Raw genomic sequence first — 21,489 nt, forward strand, 5'->3', positions numbered from 1 at the left:
CTCACCCGGACGATCAGACTACACGATCATTCGCTCCGACGAAGGGCTAACGCTCAAAACGTCAGGCTTTCTAATCGTTACGGTGGCCAATTTACCATTTCAACTTTGTTGATATATCCAAAATATTTCGTTACTCCCACCGACGCAACCCCAAACAGTTTCTTTCGAAACTATCAGCCTTTATTCAAGAGTCGGATAGTTTTGTTATTTCGCTTTTGATAAGAGAGACTAATCCTGTCTGGGTGTTCCATTAGCAGTTTCTGAATATCACGGATCAGTTATTTAACACCTAAGGGGTGGCGGATCCAGGGGGAGGGTCCGGGGGGTCCGGACCCCCCCTATCAAACCTGACGCTTACAACTTTGAGACAGGATCGTATATCACTTTTAACTGGCTGATTTTTTTAATGATTCCAAATAAACGGTAAGCGGCCAAGGAATTATAACGTGCATCCGCGACTGGTGGGAGGGGGTGTGGGGGAGAATGAATTTGCCTCAAAGAGTCCAACAGTCCTTTCTGAACCAAAGTTTGGACCCCCCCCCCCCATCAAAAATCCCTGGATCCGCCTCTGCTAAGGGGATGGACGATTTTTCTTTGGGGGGGATCATATGGTTTTCAACACCAATCCCTCAGGGGGTAAATAACGAAAGGTCCTTATCGTTTTGATACTTTTTGATGTTTCCATAGGCTTCTTTTCAAACACATAAATTGCGAGTGATCTATGAGAAGAGAAAAATTAGGAATACGTTGCTTCATTTGATTATATAGATCTTTCGAACTTTGCAAGTCTTGCAACGAGAAGGGTGAAATTTAATCTTTATATCTGACATTCGCGACCCTCATTCAATGCCTGATTCAAGACCTACGAAGACAGAGCATTCAATGTTCATGCGCCAAGAGAATGGAATTTAACACCCTATGAAAATCGGAAGTCTAACACCATCTCGAGTTTTAAAAGAGCACTCAAGACGTATTTGTTTACTAAATTTATTAATAACAGATCATTATTTCTGTAGACTTATATATCTTGCGTTAGTTTTAATTGTAAATTTTAGTTATGTTAAGTATCAAATAATAGGAGATGGTTGTAAATTTTTAAATGTTTATTAATTACGTTTTTTATATGATTGTAAAGCGCCTTGGGCAAAGGATATGAGCGCTATATAAACAAAGTTATTATTATCTTATTATCATATTCTCCTTACCTTTAAAAAGACTGTGGTTTCACAGTCAGGTAATGAAAACCAAGAGATTTAACAAGTGAGTATGATCTTGTTATAACACTCAATTTTCAAGACTTAATTTTCAGATGAGTCTACCTCACGCGTATCGATCAGATCTCGAGATTAAAGAAAATAATTTTGCACCTCATGGCCATGGTAGGACGAGAAAAAACAGTCCCCTGGGGAGGAGGCAGAGATCACAACGAGGACACTGGGGGGTGTAGGTTCCACCTAGTGTTAAACGTTTGACAAAAAACGGGAGCCATTTGGTACATTTCCTGTGTGCGTAACACAACCAATATCATTTGTTTTCATTTCAACTAGTTGACCAGCTGTCACTGAGAATGTAGCTGGAATAATATGGGGAATTGAGTGTTGCTTGCTTATTTGTTTGTTTGTATATTCTATCTTATAATTGTTTGTTTATTAATTTTTTTTATGTGAGAAACGAGTGCTGCGATATCACCTTCTGTTTTCTGGGGTTTGGGTGAGGAGTTGCTGAAACTGTGGGGCCATAGCCAGCGAAATGCAACATCACAATCCTAAGTTCTGAAGAAGCCAGCAACGCGATAAAACAAGGAGATTTTTTGCTATTTGTGGATAATCTAGTGTTATACATGTGTTCCGCCAAAGACAAGCTGAGGCAGCGCTGTAAAGAGAAGCGAAGAAATTAGTTTAAACATTATTTCTTTTACAAGATTGTCAGACTGTGAAGTTGTTTTGGCTTATTTTCCAGTTATGTTTACATTTGGTCGCATTTTCCAGGGCACTGCACTCCTGGGAAGATACGGTCGTCTTTTGTCAGTGGATCATGAGTGATCAATGATCGCTGATTGGTGGAGCCGATATGTAAAATCTGCTGGAACACGCTCATGCAAATGTTCATTTACGACTGTTGTTCATGATCGGGAAAAGGTGCGTTATATTTTGGATTGTTCTTTCTCTGAAATCATTTCACCTTTCACAACACGAAGGAAACAGACACCTTTTGCTCTCACTAGTTTTCCAGCCTGATTTTGGCAACTGTCGATGTTTCTAATGTTTGAATTTTATATTTCGGCAGCACGTGCTCGACGAGGTGTACTGAACATGGCGGAGATCTGGTATGCGTTGTTAGTTCTTTCCTGTCTGATTGTGTCTACCATGGCAGTAACTGAAGAGGAGATTGACGAATTTCTTGATATCTGCATCGATTCCAAGTACCACAAACAAAAGCCCGGACCCGAGAGTGATCTCTTCAACAAGACATTTCATTGCACCCCATGGAAGAGCCATGCTTGTTGCACGACGAATACAACCGCCAACATTCGAAAAGACGGATCTCTGTCGCTGTACAACATGCACTGGGATCAGTGCGGCCAAAAAATGTCTCCTCAGTGCCGTAGATATTTCGAGGTCGACACTTGTATGTATGAATGCTCGCCAAACATGAAACCATGGATCGTAGTGGACCCCCATTCTAAGAAGACGCGCAAAGAACGCTTCCAAGACGTCCCCATATGCAGCAAGGACTGCGATGCATGGTTTAATGCCTGCAAAGACGACCTAACCTGCTCTAATAACTGGGGAGACTACAAAACGTGGAACTGGACGAGTGGCATGTGTAAGCTGGAGTGCAAAACTTTTCAGCAATATTTTGGTAATGCCACGAAATTCTGCGAGAAACTTTTTAACTACTCGTGGAAGTACAGCAAAGGGGAATTGGGCAGAGATTGCATGACACTTTGGCCGAATGGTACCACAAATTTCAACGCAATGGTCGCTCGTAAACGAGCTAAAGAGATGCTCTCAACGAGATCTTCGGGATCAAAGGTTGCCGTGGGATTTTTTTCAGTTATTTTACTGGCTGTGCTTGGTTATCATCCTTAATTGTGTTGAATGCGTGACGTTATTCCTGATTTTCTCTCACTTTTGCCAATTTCGTAGCGATAACGTGACTGCTAAATTGTGTGCCTGCTAATTTGGGCATCATTTTTTCTTTTCTTTTTTTTTAATTAATCAATGTAAGTTTTGTTGACAGCAGTGTTACATAAGATGAATTTGTAACCACTGTTCAGTGTCATTCGAATTAAGCATAAACTCAAAAGGTGTTTAAAGGTAATTATTTCTGTGATTTGGTTCACAGCTGTTGTGTTGTAATTCATTTATTGACGAAATGCTCTCAGTCGAATTGTACATTTAATTCAAGGTAGTAAGCATTCAGACTGCTGATCAGTAAAGTTCTTTAAATGATTTTAGTGCAATTTTGAGTGAACAAGCATGAGTGATTCTACAAATCATTTATTCTAATATGCATTGATAGCGTTCTCTGCCCTTTGAACAACCGGAGCCTGGTGGACAGAGCTGAGTGACGAAATGCTACGTCAAAGTTATGCGGTCACCAATGCAGGCTCAAGCGTGCAAGGTTTTAAATTTTGTGACTTTCATGGAAAATAACAAGGGCTGGCCTAAAAACCATTTTGTCAGTGTTACCATGGAAGTGATAAATGTGATAGAAAATTCAATTTTGAAGAGCACAAAATATGCTACTGAGTTTGGCATCACTTTTCAAAAGAAAAATAAGTTTTTGTTGATTGGGTTAATCAACCCATTAAGTCGTTGTGGAGACTAGCTGCTTATCTCAATATGAGTTTCATCAAAACAATTGAAACAGAATGGTTTCAACAAGAAAACAAATCTACAACAAAATTTGAAAGTGCTTGCCTGAGTAACTACACTCAAACAATTATTTGCCTCAGGCTTAATGAATATAATTTGTTGAATAATTAACGATGTCCACTTTGCCTTTGGTGAACAATTGCTAAATGTTCAAGATGTTTTGTTGTTAATAGCCCAGCCGCACTGTAGTGGGGGAATGACAGGGAAGTGGGGGTATGAAAATCTCAAGCTTCCCATACCCTGCTCTTCTGCCTCCTGCAAATTCAACTTTGCTCCTCTATTCTATCGCAAAACACTATGGGTGAGTGATAAACCAATGTTTATATGTTTGTGGAATGCTCCTTCTAGTGATCCCAATGTCTTACTCATCTCTTTTACCCATCATGCCTCATGATCACTAAGGCTTCTGATCTTGTCCCCCATCTTATATTTTTTCTTGGATTGTAGAAAATGCCCTCTGGGATTTCAGAAAAGTAAGACACCTGGAACAGGCCAATTAGAAGTGAAGATGGAAATAACTCACTCTATCCCTACTCCCCCTCTTATGTTGGGTAACAAGTAATTAGTGATAACACCATTCCTTTGACACAGGAAAATTAATTATTTCTGGTATATACATGTATATATAATAAAATATTTAAACTATTCATAGCCATAAATATCTAGTCTACAGTTTCTCTGGCATGATGCTACAACTCTTCTGGAGTAATAAAATATTTATTGCACTGACATAAAGTTTCCACACATTACAATACTTATCAAATAATTACAATACTTCCCTGAACTCTAGGCTGACAAAGAAAACATTCGTTTCAGCTTAAATTTATGAATCATGATAATCTATTACATGGTTGGTTGATAGCATCAGTTGAAAAACTGAATATTATTATTAGAAAAGAAATGGGAACAATGACTTGATAAAGATAATTTCAAAAGCTAATTTTCCTAAAAACAGACGTTACTAACAAAAAAAGCAGACTCGACCTGACAGCTTTGTTTCAGAGATATAATTAATGCAAGTCCTGGACAAAGCATAAGTTCTCCCAAGAGGCAAACATTTTAAAACCCCAAAGATGTTATTACAGTTCAATTTTGCAAAAGTTTAACTTCCATCTCCCTTAAAATTTAGGCAGACTTCTGAGAGTCCTTGGGGTATATTTCTTTTTGAAATGCTTGTGCAAGGTAAAAAATTTCCCATTTGGAGTGGTGGTGTTGGAGAGTAGGGTCTCTAGAATTCTGGTATCAGGACAAAAAGCTGAAGTTGGTAAAGTGAATGGTGTATACAAAAAATAGAGACATGAAATTTTGTGATCAACTTTACAATGAAAAGCTTTTGTGGGTTGATTTGGGGCTCACCCACAGAACATTGAATGGAGCATAGGCAGAGTGATACAAAGCACTATTCCACAGAGACGTTTTCAAGAAAGCCAATAAATGGTGACATAGTATTTAATTTGTTGTGATGGCATAATTAAGAATACCAATACAAACAGGTCTTCCTTTAAATATGAAAATAATTTATCTTTTAAGAAGGATTAAGAAATCTGTTGTATCTTTCATCTCTATCCAGTAAAGACCATGAACATTCCAACTAGCCTACAAACATTGAGTGAGCCAAACAGTCTGCATGAACATACAGCATAGTAGGGAAAAAATTTTCATCACGGAATAATTATTAGAGAGGGGGAAAGGAAATGGCCTCATTCATTAGTTATCGTTACAATGTAAATGATGGCTTTCTTGAACACCTTAAACCCCTCCCTCACCCTCAAGCTCTACCCCTGTTGCTAAATACTTCTTCCATACCAGTTCTGGACCATAAAAACAGTGTATGAAAAGAGGGACACAATTGAAATTTTTGTTTGGCCTTACTGATAATATAACTAATTTTTCCTGCCAAGATACTTTGACATTCTTGTGAAAGATACGTTAATATGCTGTCAGGTTTTTCAGCACTTGCAACTAATACCCAAACTCTCTTTCACTTGTAGAAGATTCATTTTGGAGGCAAGCAGCAGTTAGCATTAATAAGAAAAAGATAAGATTGAAAAAGGATAATACCTTATAAAAAAAGGTTTACTTTTTACTTTGTATTTGTACATTATGGTACAAGACTTTCAAACACAGTGAATAAGTTTAACACATACTTATGTTTTTTAGAAGTACGTTTTTGTTTTTACATGCCTTAAATGATAGCCTTACTTGTCTTAGTTATGTCATACAGGCCTCATATTCAGGCACAAACAATTCTTGAGGTTTCAGTAACAGTTGGCAGCCTTTACAACAGTCTGCAGTCTCCCTCACAAGTTAAGGATATCTTTAACGAGTATACACCACACAGGTAAATAGTGCTTTTCACTTGCACTGATTTGCTGGTTCAGATAATGACAGAAATAAACTAATATTTTTGTTTCCTGTGTGGTATATACTAAAACAGCTATCCACCTCAACTTCAGTGAATAATTGATCATAATTCGAAACTCTAGATGGTACAACCCATGCTAACCCTTTAACTTATTTTCATTATCATGCAATATAACTTTCTCTGACACAGTTGTGCAATATTCCTTTAAGCAAAAGGTCTTTGTAAAAATGCTCCTATTAGAAATTCTTCATAGAAAAGTGAACGTTGTTTTTTCCACCAACAGACTAGTTTTTACTGCAAGAATTTTCCTGTTCAATAATAGTTTATAAACAACACTACAGAGCACAAAACAGTTGAACCACAGTTTCCAAGTGGTGGAAAAGTACAAATCTTAAAAATTCCATTAAGAATAAAAGTGCACAACATAACACATCTGTATTCTTTCCGCTTGAGTGTCTCTAAATCCTTAATGACCATTTAAACATGCGAAGGTCACTGGGAGAAAAAGTCACAGGCATGATTGTAGGCATGGACCTATATACCCATAAGAATTACCAGTGTTTCTCAAACTACACTAATAGTCCCGCAAAGATGAAGATTTTGTGATTAACATGTACTTTAGGGTAGCTGACAGTCATTCAGAGAACTTTGCTGTACTTGATTTTTAGCCCCTTGACTCCCTGAAGTGATAAACACATCACTTCTCCCTATAATGTCCATATTATTATCCAGCAAACAGGTGAAGCGAATACAAAAACATATTGGGTAGAGGTTGTTATCTTGAGCTACAGTAACACCAAACTCCCTTTCCTAATTTACTAAGAAATTTCTAACAGCTAGAAGGGAGAATTTTATCAATCCAGATCCTGTGGAAGCTTTGAGCAACCTACATCACGTCATGCAACCATCCACATGGTAACTGATAAGACAAGACTGTGTACAATGCCGAGGAAAATAACCTCACTTAAAAGTTCATGTTAACTTTAACAGCACTGACACTTCTAATTCTTAGTGTCTCAAAATACATCAGAACACATGGGTGCAAGAAACTCAGTTTTTTTTTTGTTTTTGAGCCCTTATACATCCAAAAGGATTAAACACACAACTTCTTCTTACAGTACCCATAAAATATCAGTCAAACAGGTGATGAGAAAATACAATTTACCTCTTGATTGTAAACCCAAACTCCCTCTACTCATCTCCAAGGAAATGTGTGACAAACAAAGGGGAGAAATACTAATCATGCTGTGGGAATCAATGGAAGAAAAAAAAGACAGGACAGGTGTCTTAGTGGTGTAAAATGGTTCAGTACTGTAAGGTTAGTTCAAAATGCCCAAGTTGATTATCAAAATCCAGGTTAATAATGAAATCATCTTCATCCACAAACTGCTCAATCATACGATCATCCATGTTAACAAGAATCCCCTTCTTGGTTTTCTTATAAACATTCTTTATCATCTCAGGAGGCATGCCATATTTACTAGCAACCGCTTCAACCATGTCTCCAACGGTCAAGCTATCAAGCATCAGAGCATTGTAAACTTTCTCCTCATCTTTCTTCACATAAATTGTAACAGCTGCAAGGAGATGGTAAAATTTATGTTATTACTGCTATACCTAGTTGAATGTTGAAACAATCAGGATCTCCCAGGAGTTTTCTTCCACACATAAGAAAGAAAGAGAAACAATACTTCAAGTTGACACTGATATCAGGTAGTACTTCTTAAGAAAGTGAGCAGGGATGGCGCAGTGGTGTGAGCACTCACTGCCCACCACTGTGGCCTGGGTTCAATTTCTGGACCTGGTGTAATAAGGAGGTTGAGTTTATTGTTGGCTCTGTTCCTTAATCTGAGAGTTTTCCTCCAGGTCCTCCTCCTTTCCCCTCCCCCCAAAAAAAACCAACATTCTAAGTTCCAATTTGACCTGGAAACAGCCACCTAATGTTGTGTCTACTGCTAAATCCCATTATTATTGTTATAATTATTATCCTCATCGTTACCATTATTATCATTATCATTATCATTATTGTAATCAACATTCGTTATTGTTAAGGAAACTAACCTGGTCTATTGGGTCTGTGGATTTTCTGTACTTTTAATCTAGGAACAACTTCTAATTCAGCAAGCTCATCCTGTGTAGAGTAATGGAAGTAAACATTTTGGATCAATTCCAGGAAATTAAATATCAGGTAAACAATGAAGTAAAAGCTAAGCATGTCTCTACCTTTGCCAGGGCTAAGTGTGATTGCAGAGTCCGTTTATTTTCGCGATCCCTAAAATGTGAAAAACAAAGAGTCATTCACTAAATTTTTTATCCCATACTTGAAATTTTACTTAAAACTAAACAATTGGAGTATAATATGAACGAAACAATTAGAGTATAATCTAAATGAAACAACTGGAGTATAATCTAAGGAAAAGTTTAACCTACTTTATGGATGCCAACAGAGATAATGTCTGCAAAGATGACTCCTCAAATCCTCCTTGTATCTTAATAAAGAAAAATATAACTGTAAGTGAAACAAATGATGAAAATCCCTAATTTGCTCAGGGTTGTTGCAGAGCACCTGCTGCCACCGAAATATGTCAGATGAAAAAGTGGTGATCGCCAGCTGGATTTTTTGCTGGTGATGACTTGGTAAAGCATAAATGGCACTTAACCCAGGTTACACATTTACCATTGTTCACCACCTTTCAGCCTCTTCACTTGAAATTTCAGCCGACAGCATAATTTCAAGCTACAACCCTGTTTGCAAATTTGTACTTCTACTGCTGGGTGGAGAGAGGCTTGCAGAGAATTTACTGTCGTGCTTACGAACAGCCCAATGACCAAGCCAGAGTCCCAACCTTATCACAGCCCGGAGTCCAAAATGCTAATCATTAACCCTTTAACTCTTGGAAGTGATTAACATGAAACTTCTCTGTATAATATCCACATATTATCCAGCAAACAGGTAATGAGAATACTCAAACTTATCAGGTAGAAGTTGCTCTCCTGATCTAATGCCAAATTCTCAAGAAACGTGTAGCAACTAGAGAGGGGATCTTAAGTTAAGCCACTAAATCTCCCTTAGATGAAGGATCTATAGAAAGTAATTCTTGTAAAGATGAACTCACATGTGTGCTGTGTACAGCGGGAGTAAACAGAATAGGCTTTGGTCCTAGTGGTGTGGTTGTCTGAAGCCGCGTGTATTTACTGGGAGGATGGAATAGAGATGTAGGAGACACCATGTTGGGATCTGAAAGAAACCGGAGAAAGTAATAACTTTTATATCAACAAAAGGCTATTACAGTTTAGCCATAGTCCCACAGTGACCCAAACAATTACAGTGTAAACTGACCAGCACATGATGATGTATTCTGCTTCACCCATTTCTGAATTCTCTTTTCAGCACTTTTTGATTCATCTTTGTTTTTTCGTTCTGCACCCTTGAAGAATATAATAAAGCATTAACTTTAGGAAGGACAGAGAGAAAATTAAAAGACAAAAGAAAACAATTTAAAGAATTCTGTATAAGTATAATTACTGTAGCAACCAGTTGTTCCAGCTTCATCTGTTGAACGTTTCATGATGGTTACCACTAAGAAAAATGAACCACTTACTTTGTCGCGGAACACTTTAATCTGACAAAATGACCTATGTACAGGTTCTGTATCTGGACTGGGTATATCTTCATATGTATCAATCTGGAGATGCAGTGGAATTCCCTGATGGAAATAGAGTCAAAAAAGAAAGTTAAGACAAAATTTCTTGATACTAACAAACAATACAGACGATCTATCCAGCAGTTAATACTGCTGAACTTCTGGTCTCAAATCACCCAGCTTTGTTATTCTAAAATGATGACCTTCTATTGTACAATGTGAAGACAGTTCAGGCTTATTCCCTCTTACAACAAGGGACACATTGAAATCAAAAGCACAGAGGGATGAAATCTAGTGAATACCTAGCTGATAAAAATGGTAGCAGCATGTCAATGCCATTTAAGAGTATGCCTCTTAAAATCTGGCGAAAATTACATTGCTCTAATCATTAGCACTATAACGGCTTGAGAACTGGCATTGTGATCAGTTATTTTTTCTGCACCTGCCTATGACTTTGGTGATGAACACAAAGTAGTTTGCACTTAAGAATTATGGTGAGAAGTTAAACTGGGCAGTTCTAGAAATTCTCTTACTCTTCCAAATGCAGTTCTGTCTAATTCATCACTTCTTTCACAACTCTGATTTACAATTTTCACCATGCCATATGCCTTGTCAGGACACTACGACTCTGACTAAGACAATGTTACTAGTGTAAACCAACCATAAAACAGACAGAGTATATCAATACTTACTTTGACTCCCTTCTGAGAGGAGAAATCAGTGCTAAGGCAGTTGATCCTTATTACTATTTTTGCATTCAAGTGAGGGCTCCATGTAAACATAGCTGCATTGTATGATATCTCATCTATGTTGTCTTCTATATTCTGACAAGACTTGCGATCTGGACAAATAGACGAAGAAAGAGGAAAGAGGAAATGTAACGCGTGTGTTCAAATGAGCCAAATAAAGAAAGAAAGAAGGAAAGCACTAGGAGAGAAAGATATATTTCAAACCCTGCACTATACAGAGTGTAAGAACATTTGTATCATCGTTGCGACTATACAGTCTAAAGATTTCTTTGGTATGGGAGGGGGGGGTGGGGCATGGGGGGCTGATATCCATACTGTCAAATAATGCCTGGCTGTTTTTTTTCTCTTACAATGTCTTCTAAATCATCTAATAAGTTACTATTATACTCACTATTCTTACCTATGTCAAATGCTCGTTGTTGAGGGTTAGGTTGCTGGCTGTGCCAATATTGCCAGTGTTCACATTCTGTTCTTGGATCCTTCTCATCACGGAAAACCAGATGAACAACGGACTGCAATAAGAAAGACAACTACATTGAAAATTGTGATGAAAGGATTGTGGCTTTTCAAAATTAATCCTTTCACTCCATTACTCAATATCAAATCACCAGACTAACTGCTTGAAAACTAATTGAAATTGTAGGGAGAAATCACTTTTGCTCACTCCTAGGCATTAAAATGAGAGAGAGAAACTTCAAGTTTTCAGGCAGTGTTGTGACAGAGATAAAAAGACAATATATTTACTGGAAAGTTATTTTCGGGCATCTCCATTCTGCTAACAAAATCAGTTCATAACAATTTCTAAGTCAGTCCTATCTGATGGAATTCTACGAGTTGAAGAAATAGTAAGCATAAACATACCCTGACACGTTGAATTTCCTCCTCAGTTGATGGGGGATCCACATTACCCTCAAAACTAATAGCATAAAATTGACCTACAAGGGATAGAATGAAATATAGAGACACGTCCTTATAATAACAATAAAATATTTATAAAGCGCCTATCCTTTTCAGTGCTAAGCGCTTTACAGTGCTTTAAAAAGGACTTTAATCGTATACCTATATATATATATGTATATTTAACAATTATTCAATGAGCGCACATTGGATATGAGATGATAGATAGCCAATGAGGCACGTAGTGTCGAGTTGGCTATAATCATCTCATATCCAACAAGCGCGAGGGGAATAATTGTTTTATTAAAAACGTTAAATTAAATTACTAAATTTTAATAAATTTTTAGCTCTCTTTAAATTTTAAGCTGACACGTACGCTTACCATATTTGTAGATTATGGTATATTGGCTGATATACCATAATGGCTACGCCAATAAAAAGTCTTGAATTGCATTATCCAATTATCTAGTTTTTAATATAATTATATGTATATATATATATACACATAATAACAAAATTACAAAATGGAGAACCTAGGATAGTTCATAAACTTGCTTAAAAAGAAAGGTCTTCAATCTAGATTTGAACTTGTTTACATCGTTGATTGATCTAATGTCAATAGGTAAATCGTTCCAAAGTATAGGGGCAATAACTGAGAAAGCCCTTAAACCATAATGTCTTTAAGTTCTAGGGTTTGATAATAAGACACCACTTGTCTGAAGATGAGTGAAGGTACCTTGTACGTTCATAAACATGAATTAGACCAACCAAATAATCAGGAGCTAAATTGTTGAGTATCTTAAAACAAATAAGATTAATCTTAAAGTGCACCTAAACCCAAAAATTTTTTTTCGCTTAACGAAATAAGCTTATTTTTTGGAGTATTTCTGTGCAAAAATTTTTTAATTTGCTTAAATCTTAAATTTTCTGTGCCTCGTCAAAATACGGAAAATCGGCCGCCATCTTGCCCCACGACCGAGTTTAAAGAGGAATGGCTCTAGCGGATAATGTGACATCAAATCGAGAACACGAAAGTCTGCTTTTCACACATTTTCACTTGTTTGGGAAGGTTGTGGTCGATATTGTCCAAAATATGCCGACCAGGTGTATTGTATGAGGAATGTATGAAGCGTGATACCCTCTTGCAAACTTCGCACGTTGCTACATCCTCCTATAACACACTTAGTCGGCATATTTTCGGACAAAATCGACTACAACCTTCCTAAACAAGCGAAAATGTGTGAAATGCAGACTTTCGTGTTCTCGATTTGACGTCACATTACCCGCTAGAGCCATTCCTCTTTAAACTCAGCCGTGGGGCAAGATGGCGGCCGATTTTCCGTATTTTGACTGGGCACAGACAATTGAAGATTTGAGCAAATAAAAAAATGTTTGCACAGAAATACTCCAAAAAATACGCTTATTTCGTTAAGCGAAAAAAAATTTTGGGGTTTAGGTGCACTTTAAAGATTATTCTTTGCTCCACCAGCAGCCAGTGCAGCTCCTTTAGAGTATCGCTTATGTGATCAAACTTACTTAAGCAAGCAATCACACGTGCTGCAGCATTTTGGACACATTGCAGTTTGTTAATTTCATACTTGGGAATACCATACAAAAGTGAGTTACATAGATCCAGCTTTGAATTTACAAATGCGTGTACAAGAACGTTAGCTGTTGTGACATTGATATATTTACGAATCTTAGGTATATTTCTTAGGTGGTGGAATGCCCTTTTAACTATGTTGTTAATATGAAAAGACATCATTATAGTGTTATTGAAAATGACGCCGATATTACGCGCCTTATTTACAGGCTCGATGATATCAGTTCCTATTTTAATAGAAGGTAGCCGTGGGGGCGGTCTGAACTTAGAATGGAGAATAAGAAGTTCGGTTTTATCAGTATTTAGTTTCAGTTTGTTAGTAGTCATCCAGTTGCTGATATCAATAAGACAGCTTTCAATCCAGGAAATTGTAGTGGTAAGGTCATTCTTATCATCGCAACTGAAGGTGGTGTATAGTTGACTGTCATCAGCATATAGATGGAAGTCTATATTATGGCATCTTATTACGTCACCTAGTGGGGCCGTGTACAAGAGATACAGTGCACAAGAGATACAGGCCGTGTACAAGAGATACAGTCCTTACTACTGCGTGAACGTCTTGAGTTTGTATTCAATTTTTTTTTTAACTCTTTAACTCCCAGGATCTGATTGTTGATTCTCCTCTCTAGCTGTTACACATTTCCATGTAAATTAGTTACAAGAATTTGATGTTAAATCAAGATAACTTCTGTGAGAAGTTAGAGTATTCTCATTAACTGTTTGCTTGAAAATGTAAGGATATTATAGGGAGAAGTTACATGTTAACTCTGGGGTCTAAACATGTTATTGCTTTTTTTCTACATTTTGAGCCCTTACAAATAGATAAACTTTTTTACCTTTGTTAAGATATGTCAAAGTGTCATCTCCTCTTCTTTGTATAATGGATGTAGGTGCCTCAAGGATGAAGGAATACCTTATAAAATACATTTAGGTTGTTTAGTGATGTTACTAGACATAGCTGCAATAGGTGAACCATTCAAATGCAAGTACCACAAGTATGCTTACCTATCTTGAGCAGAGAAAACAGTTGGGGTAGATTTCAGTGCCTGATTGTATGGAGTGAAGTTAAATGCCTGAAAAGGAAGATGATACTGTTCATCATACTTGTTCTCATCACCAAAGGAATGATGTTCACAACACTTAAACCTATGAGATCTCACAGACTTGTTCCATTACAGAAACTGATGAGAATTCCAAATAAAAACATAGCAATGGAGTCGAGAACAAAACATGAACTGACAAGTTGCAGTGGTTCAAGTTTCCACCGCACGAGTCAAGAGGGTCATGCAAATTTTCTAGACCTCTGGAAGAATAAATTAAAGGGAAGCAAACCCAATCAAGGGTGTGCTCTAAGAAAAAGTGAAGGGAGCCCACTGCTCCGAAACTTTGAAATACAGGGTGCCTGGCATATGCTTTTATATGAAAAACCTAAAATTCCCAAGTCGCCCAAGAGTGAAAGTAAGCTGCTAGGGGCCACCGAGCACTGCTGGACCACAGTCCCGCCAATCCTAGATTTTTTTTGACATTCAGTTGACATATGCAATTAAATGATTGTAAGATTTCACTCCAGGTCTTCAAATGTTCTCCAGCCCGATACTTTAGTATTTAACTTCAATGTTGAAACATTCAATAGATGGTAACCATGCAGATGCTAAATGCTACTGAAAGTGAACAATTTCACTCCCAAGATCTCATTATGAATTCTCCTCACTGGGTGCCATATAATTCTTATGACATTTGTTTAGAGGATTTGTTATTGGATCAACTAAAAATCCCCTAATTTACATTTTTCATTTTTCACATAACTTGTCTGCTTTATATTGTATCAATATTGTAAGCAAAAATTCTATCTTGGTCACTCTTGGCAGTTACAAGGTTAATGTAATTTTAATAATACTATTTATCTTGGAGTAAATAACTGTACAAGCAGCTTGACCAATGACACTTACCTCAGGTGGAGTGGTGCTCAATGAGAGCGGGGAAACATCGCTTACTTGTTGGGAAGTTTTAGCAGAGGGAGGATACGAAGAGGGGCGACCCACAGGTATAGGGGTGTGGCTACAACTTGATGTACTACAAGAAAATAAGCACAAAATCATAATTGCAATCAGAGCAAAGACTCCTCAGAATGTTCTGTAGTAAGTAGCTCTATTGTCAAAGTGGGTGGCTATATTTGCTTGTTTTGTGAAAAGTACAGAGCAACATCCTAACAAGGTAACCAGCTGACCAAACTATGGAGTGGAGGGAATTTCCGCCATCTACCAATTACTTAAGACAAAGCTGGGAATGGTTATCAAATAACAGTTAACTAGTATCATAATAATAATAATAATAACAACAATAATAATAATAATAATAATAATAACAACAATAATAATAATAATAATAATAATAACAATAATAATAATAATAATAATAACTTTATTTATCCTGGTAAGAAACTCGTCAGTCGATCAAGATATAGATCAACTGGTATTAATCGGTGACCAGTTAAAAAGAATGACAAGCAATAAGTATTACAATTACAAATCTAAAATGTATAAATTATACATAAAAATTACATTTGACTTGTACAAACATGATTTACGCTGTCTGTGTTTACGAGGTAAGTGAAAGTTCTGCCTTTAAATTGTGCGAGTGTTGTGAGCTCGTGAATCTCTCTTGGCAGTTTGTTCCAGGCACTCGCAGCCGAAAACTTAAACGAGGTCTGTCCACATTTGGTCTTAACTTGTGGTAGATCTAATAATGTTGGATCTCTAAAGGCTCGACAGTGTCTCTGTGATCGTTTCACTAAGTACCCTGTCAACTGCTTAGGGCAGTTGATGTTGTTAATTATCTTGAAAACATACTGTAGCTTGATGAAAAGGTATCTACTGTGGAGTGATAATAGTTGTAATTTGGCGCGCATCTCCTGAGTACATGTCTTACGGTCAGCATGCAATATTATTCGCATTGCTTGGTTTTGCAGGCGCTCTAAACGTTGGGCATTCTCTTTGCTACATTCGCTCCATACAACACAACCATAGTCTAACAAAGGTAATACAGTCTGCTTGTAGATTCTGAGCAAAATATCGTGACTAAGAAAGGATGAAATTCTGTTAAGGGTAAACCCTAGATCATCTGCTGTTTGTTTGGATTTTCAGAAAGTTGAGAGTGAAATACATTATGTTCTCTTTACCAAAAGACAATAGTTTATTTTCAACACATGTTTTTGTACAACACAAGTTTGATGAAATTAACCAGGTTCATTGTCATAAAAATTTACCTTGGCTGCACTTTAATCTGTTGCCCAAGGGTGAGTGTCTGAAAAATAAAATTTTAAATATGAATTGTATCACAAAACTATGGTTACAGCTGTTTTGATGGCAATGTGATTTACTTCTGCCTACAGTAACATATATTTAATTCACTCATAGCTGAAAAAAATAAATCAAATTACATGATTTGAAATATACCTTAACATTTGAAGTCATTTTTTCTTGTTTTGGAGTAATATGGTGATTTCCATGGTCAACTTGGACTTGTGCACTACAGCCAAAAAACAACAACAACAACAACAACAACAACAAAACTAAGTAATGTAGAAGCTAGGCCCAGGCATGTATATTGTAAGATGGTGTCATTTATTTTTCTTTCTTACCTATGTTTTGGGCTTTTTATCTGCTGCACTGCTTGTAAAAAGCTAAGAGTGGCTTGCTAAGTAGAATCAAAAAGTTAAAAGAACAACAAAATTAGACATTTCATTACACCATACTTTCAATAATCAGGATTGCAAAGATTACAAGACTGTACCGTAAGATTATTATACTGTATTTGTAATGAACGTGTGAGCATCTGCATTTGCAACATGCGCAATATCAGTAAATAAATTAATATTATTATTATTAAAGTACATCATTGAATTAATATACAAACTTCTGAATAATTCTACTAAGGCCTAAGCACCCCTACCTACATGGGAGTGAACAGACTTTTCAAGATGGTATCTTGAGAGATTATTTATTATTATTTAATATTTATATTACGCAAATTAACATGTGGATATGATCAAATGCGCATCACAACACTTTTTGGGGGACTTTGGCCGGACTGCATCAGCAGTTTACAAACAATCGAAGGAAACTTATTTGAAGATGCCCCCTCCCCCCAATTCCCAGTAAACAGGCCAGACCACATCACAATAATCTCATGAGTGGGTTCTTTAATGTCCCCTGCCTAACCAAATTCACTAATTAATAGATGCAGGAGATGGAGATTAACAAGCAGTATTATTATTATCATTACCAATACTGTTATTACCATTAAAGCAATGATGTTATTATTGATATAGTAAATACTGTTATTATCAAATTAATAATATTGTAATTATCATTAGCATTACTGTTATTGTCATTACCAATACTGTTACTACCATTTTCACTATTACTGTTTTTTTCATTATCATCATCATTACAATTTATTATTATTCTCGCAAGTGTTTCTCAAGACCAAGAGATATCAGTGTTTCATGAATGTACATGGTGAACAAAAAAAAAAACTTCTCATGGCTCTAAAGGTTAGTAGAGGCTCAAAGCAAAGTTCTGAGAGACAAAAAGCTTTATTTTAAGTTTTTTTTTGGGACAAGGTCACAATACCCAGCATAATCTAACTTTCGCAACTGACGACATCTGTCGTCTATTATCTGTGAAAACTAAAGTTGAAAGTTACAAGCTTCTGAATGGCCTGAGAACTTGCATTGTGATTGGCTGGTTCTTCTGCTTGTGACTCCAACAATCAAGGTTTCAGTACAGTAGATCGTGACTTTCAAAAGCCACAAGGGGCAATAGTGAAAAACTTTGATTCTGTTGGGCTTATGACTCTGTTTAGGACTCTGATTCTCTATTTTGAATTGGTGACTTAAACTATGTCACCAATGAAAACCAGCCTTCAAAGGAGAACTGGAGACCAAAGAGAGAGTGGCATTAAGGAAGATGTTCCATAAAGTGAGAGACCTCATAGCATTAGACTGATTGTAATGGAAGGACGTGCTTGTAACAAATTTGCACTGATAATGATGATGATGATGATTATTCCACAAATCAAAGAACTATCAATTGGGACAAGTCCAATATGGCTAACTCTGCCAGCTATGATGGTTTGTTTACCTCTGACTGGGAAGGACTCCCTGAATCTGAATCACTGTTTCCTCCTTGTGAATGGTTGTTTGCTGAAGAGGGGTTCCCTTGACCATTTCCTCCTCCAGAACTTCAGTAGAAAAAAAAAATTAAAACAATTTCAGTGTTTTTGCTTTCTTTACTTTGCTTTCCTTTTCTATTTTTTTCTCTCACCCTTTCACTCCCAAGATCTCATTAGAAATTCTCCTTACCATCTGCCATAAAATTCTTAAGTTAGTTAAGAGAATTTGGAATTGGATCAACTAATAATTCCTTTGTCAATATCTCACTCTATTCTCACTTGTCACTTGTCTGATTCATAACATTGTTAGGAAAAATTGTCTTTGTCAGTCATGAAAGCTTACAAGGGTTAAACAAACAATAGTAATGGCTTCAATAAGGGTTTTTCCATAATAAACACCCTTCAAATGTTCTAAAGTTCAACCCTGGATGTGGTCCAAATTCTTTTCTTTTGAAGTCAGAGATTTCTGAAACTTGACCAACACATTATTCACAGTATCAATAAACTTGATGAAAATCCTAAAATTGTAGAAATCTAATGACAGATGACTCTTGAAAAGTTGTTTTTTTAACACAAGCAACAAAAACAGTACTAGTACCATGATACCTCTAAAATCATTGCCACATCCCCATTTCTTTATGACAAACCTATGTGGCCATACCCTGCCAGCTTGTCCTGTAACAATATTATTCAAAGTTGGCCATTTTACTATGTTCACGTACCAAATTTGTACCACAGAGAGATGACTGAAACCTAGAAAAGTTTTGACAGCAGAAAGCTTCCTAATGCCGCTAATTATGGATTGAAGGTGATAACACTGACTTGCTTTCCAACCTAACTTGTTAATTTAAAAACAATTTTCTGCAAAAGTTGGCAGTTAGACTTAAGCTGCAGCCTTCATGTAATAGTAGTAGTTGCATTAACTTGTTCGATATTTGGCCAATTAATCAATAGAAAGTGAGCGTTATATCTTAAACTGTATCCAGACTTCCTGTCACATTGATCGATGCCCTGACAACTAATTACGTAAGTCAAAGTTCATATTTTTAAATCAAATTGCTTTGTTATTTATTTAGAGACAACACTCTCTATGTATTCATAAGTTTATGTTGGCTTGTCAAAGAGATAATGACCTGAGGTTCAAAGCAAAGGTCTGGGAAACAAAAAGCTTTATTTTAAGTTTTTTTTGGGCCAAGGTCACAGTATCCGGCATAAGCTAAACTTTTGCCACTCACGACATCTACTTCTACATATTTCAAGAACAATTCCTTAAGTTGATATTGAAATCATCAATGCAATCACATGTCTGAGGACCTCAATCAGCTTCTTAGTTGTAAATATGATTCTTCTCAAACACTATGTACATGACTTGCATAATAATGAAGTTTACTTGCTTGTTGGAGAGCGTACACATGTACGTTTGCATGAGTTTGGAAAGATTGGGGAAATGTTGATAGTTGGGAAATCAATCATATATGTAGACCAAGCATCGATCAATAATGAAGACTCCTTTAAAAAATATTGCAGTCTTTCAGACAAAAAAAATTGTGTGGCCAATTTCCCTAATTGGAGTATTTTTTTGACATCAACCCGGGAATTCTTTAAGATTCAAAAGACAACCTCTAACAAACACTAAATTAACTAGAGGAAAGGTGCAGAGAGGAGGGTATATGTCAAAGAAAATTTTCTACACCAGTGAGTCCCTCATGTGAAGTTAATGATGGCGTAAACAGATTGTGATCGAGCAAACAGTAAGAAGTTAATGTGGTTATTACCCGCGAGTAGCCCTCTCCCGTCAGAAGAGGGGTTCATATTCGCAAACCTTATCAATACTTGGATTAAACACGGAGATTAATACTTTTCCCTCTAGAAAAGATGTTGCCATAAAAAAGACTGACTCGTGAAGGTCCGAATCGCAAATCTTGTACTCCAAAGCATACATTTCCTCTTTCATTAAAACAGGAAAACGACACGCTTAGAATTTTACTAGAAATCTACAATAGATAAATAACATAACAAAATCATCTCCCTCAAAATGGTTGGGCAGATCTTTTAGCGAATCCTTCGAAAAAAAGGCTGGTGAAAATTTGCCAACTAGGCCTTTCAAGAAAGAGAAACAGTTATGCAAACGAGGTAAAAGCGAACGACTCCACAATTTTACAAATCCACCATGGCTTATTACGACAACAACACACTAGTCTTACCCTTGAGGTGGCGAAGGGGGAGCCTGACTTGATTCCTCCGTCACCTCGTAATAATCATACAGAAATCCAAGATTGGACGCCATACTCAAGTCCTCTCCATTCACCAGTAATGAAGATGGAATGGTGGAATCAATCTGTGAAACGTATGCTTTCCAAGCGCGGTCTTCGCGCACTTCTCTCGCGCCATCGCTGGTCGGTGACCCGATTGCCGTCTTCGAGCTACTTCCAGGCGGAGTAACAATCGAATTACCCTCCGTAGTTACCTTTCCTGCCATGTTAACAGTCAATCCAGCACTTTTTCTACATAACAAATGACATGAGAATAACAAATTAACTAAACAACCAACACAAAAGGGTCGGATCAAGAATTACGCGCGAGAAAATTGACCGGCACGAAACAAAAACTCCACTGAAGAAAAGACGCCACGAAAATCGCCTTGGAGTCTCAAAAAAGTAAAAACAGCCGCTTCAGAATATCATCAAAACAGATCACTCTCATAGCCTACCTCCTAATTGTATCAGCCATGGCACAAGGAGTGCCAGCCGTTAGAAACTTTCCAATCCATGTGATTTCAATTTTTTTTTGTGTCAGAACACGCTGATGATGTGACCTACTATCAAAGCTTCAGACCGAGATGGATGAATTTTGAAGAAGCCTGTGGACGAACAATTCCGACCATCATCGTTCTCAATCAATAACTTCTCGTTATCCAAAAAAGGAAGTTTTCGTTGTAAGTTGAGCAGTTTCACTGAAAAAGGCCGTTACTGTTCCTTTTATTTTTCTTAAAGTAACCTTTATTGCTGCCGATCTCATTTTCGGGTAAACACTTTAATGAAAGAGGAAAAATGGTGTCTATGTCTTCAAAAAATTTTTACAATCCAACCCAATATATATTACGTTTCATATCGCTTATCTTCTACTGAATCAAAGTACTTTTACTTCACATGAAAACATCATGCCACTTATGCAT

The 21,489-nt window shown here is 36.9% G+C and overlaps 2 protein-coding genes across 2 annotated transcripts; one reads left to right on the forward strand and one right to left on the reverse strand.

Moving 5' to 3' along the window:
• The first annotated feature begins 1,994 nt into the window (after positions 1-1,994).
• LOC111332828 (folate receptor beta-like) lies at positions 1,995-3,455 on the forward strand. The gene is made up of 2 exons (XM_022938286.2): positions 1,995-2,138; positions 2,287-3,455. The coding sequence occupies exon 2, from the start codon at positions 2,313-2,315 to the stop codon at positions 3,090-3,092; it is 780 nt and encodes a 259-aa protein (XP_022794021.2). The 5' UTR covers positions 1,995-2,138; positions 2,287-2,312; the 3' UTR covers positions 3,093-3,455.
• A 1,859-nt stretch (positions 3,456-5,314) lies between these two features.
• LOC111332827 (grainyhead-like protein 1 homolog) lies at positions 5,315-21,183 on the reverse strand. The gene is made up of 19 exons (XM_022938285.2): positions 21,025-21,183; positions 20,519-20,818; positions 18,284-18,383; positions 16,780-16,835; positions 16,595-16,667; positions 16,405-16,442; positions 15,089-15,212; positions 14,145-14,212; positions 13,976-14,052; positions 11,501-11,574; positions 11,040-11,151; positions 10,583-10,731; positions 9,849-9,953; positions 9,587-9,674; positions 9,363-9,484; positions 8,677-8,735; positions 8,470-8,518; positions 8,308-8,377; positions 5,315-7,823 (listed from the first exon to the last, which is right to left on the reverse strand). Exons 1-19 carry the CDS (start codon positions 21,042-21,044, stop codon positions 7,552-7,554), a joined length of 1,956 nt encoding a protein of 651 aa, XP_022794020.2. The 5' UTR covers positions 21,045-21,183; the 3' UTR covers positions 5,315-7,551.
• Positions 21,184-21,489: the final 306 nt, after the last annotated feature.

This window comes from Stylophora pistillata, chromosome 9, assembly GCF_964205215.1.
Source record: "Stylophora pistillata chromosome 9, jaStyPist1.2, whole genome shotgun sequence".
In the NCBI taxonomy this organism is placed as follows: domain Eukaryota; kingdom Metazoa; phylum Cnidaria; class Anthozoa; order Scleractinia; family Pocilloporidae; genus Stylophora; species Stylophora pistillata.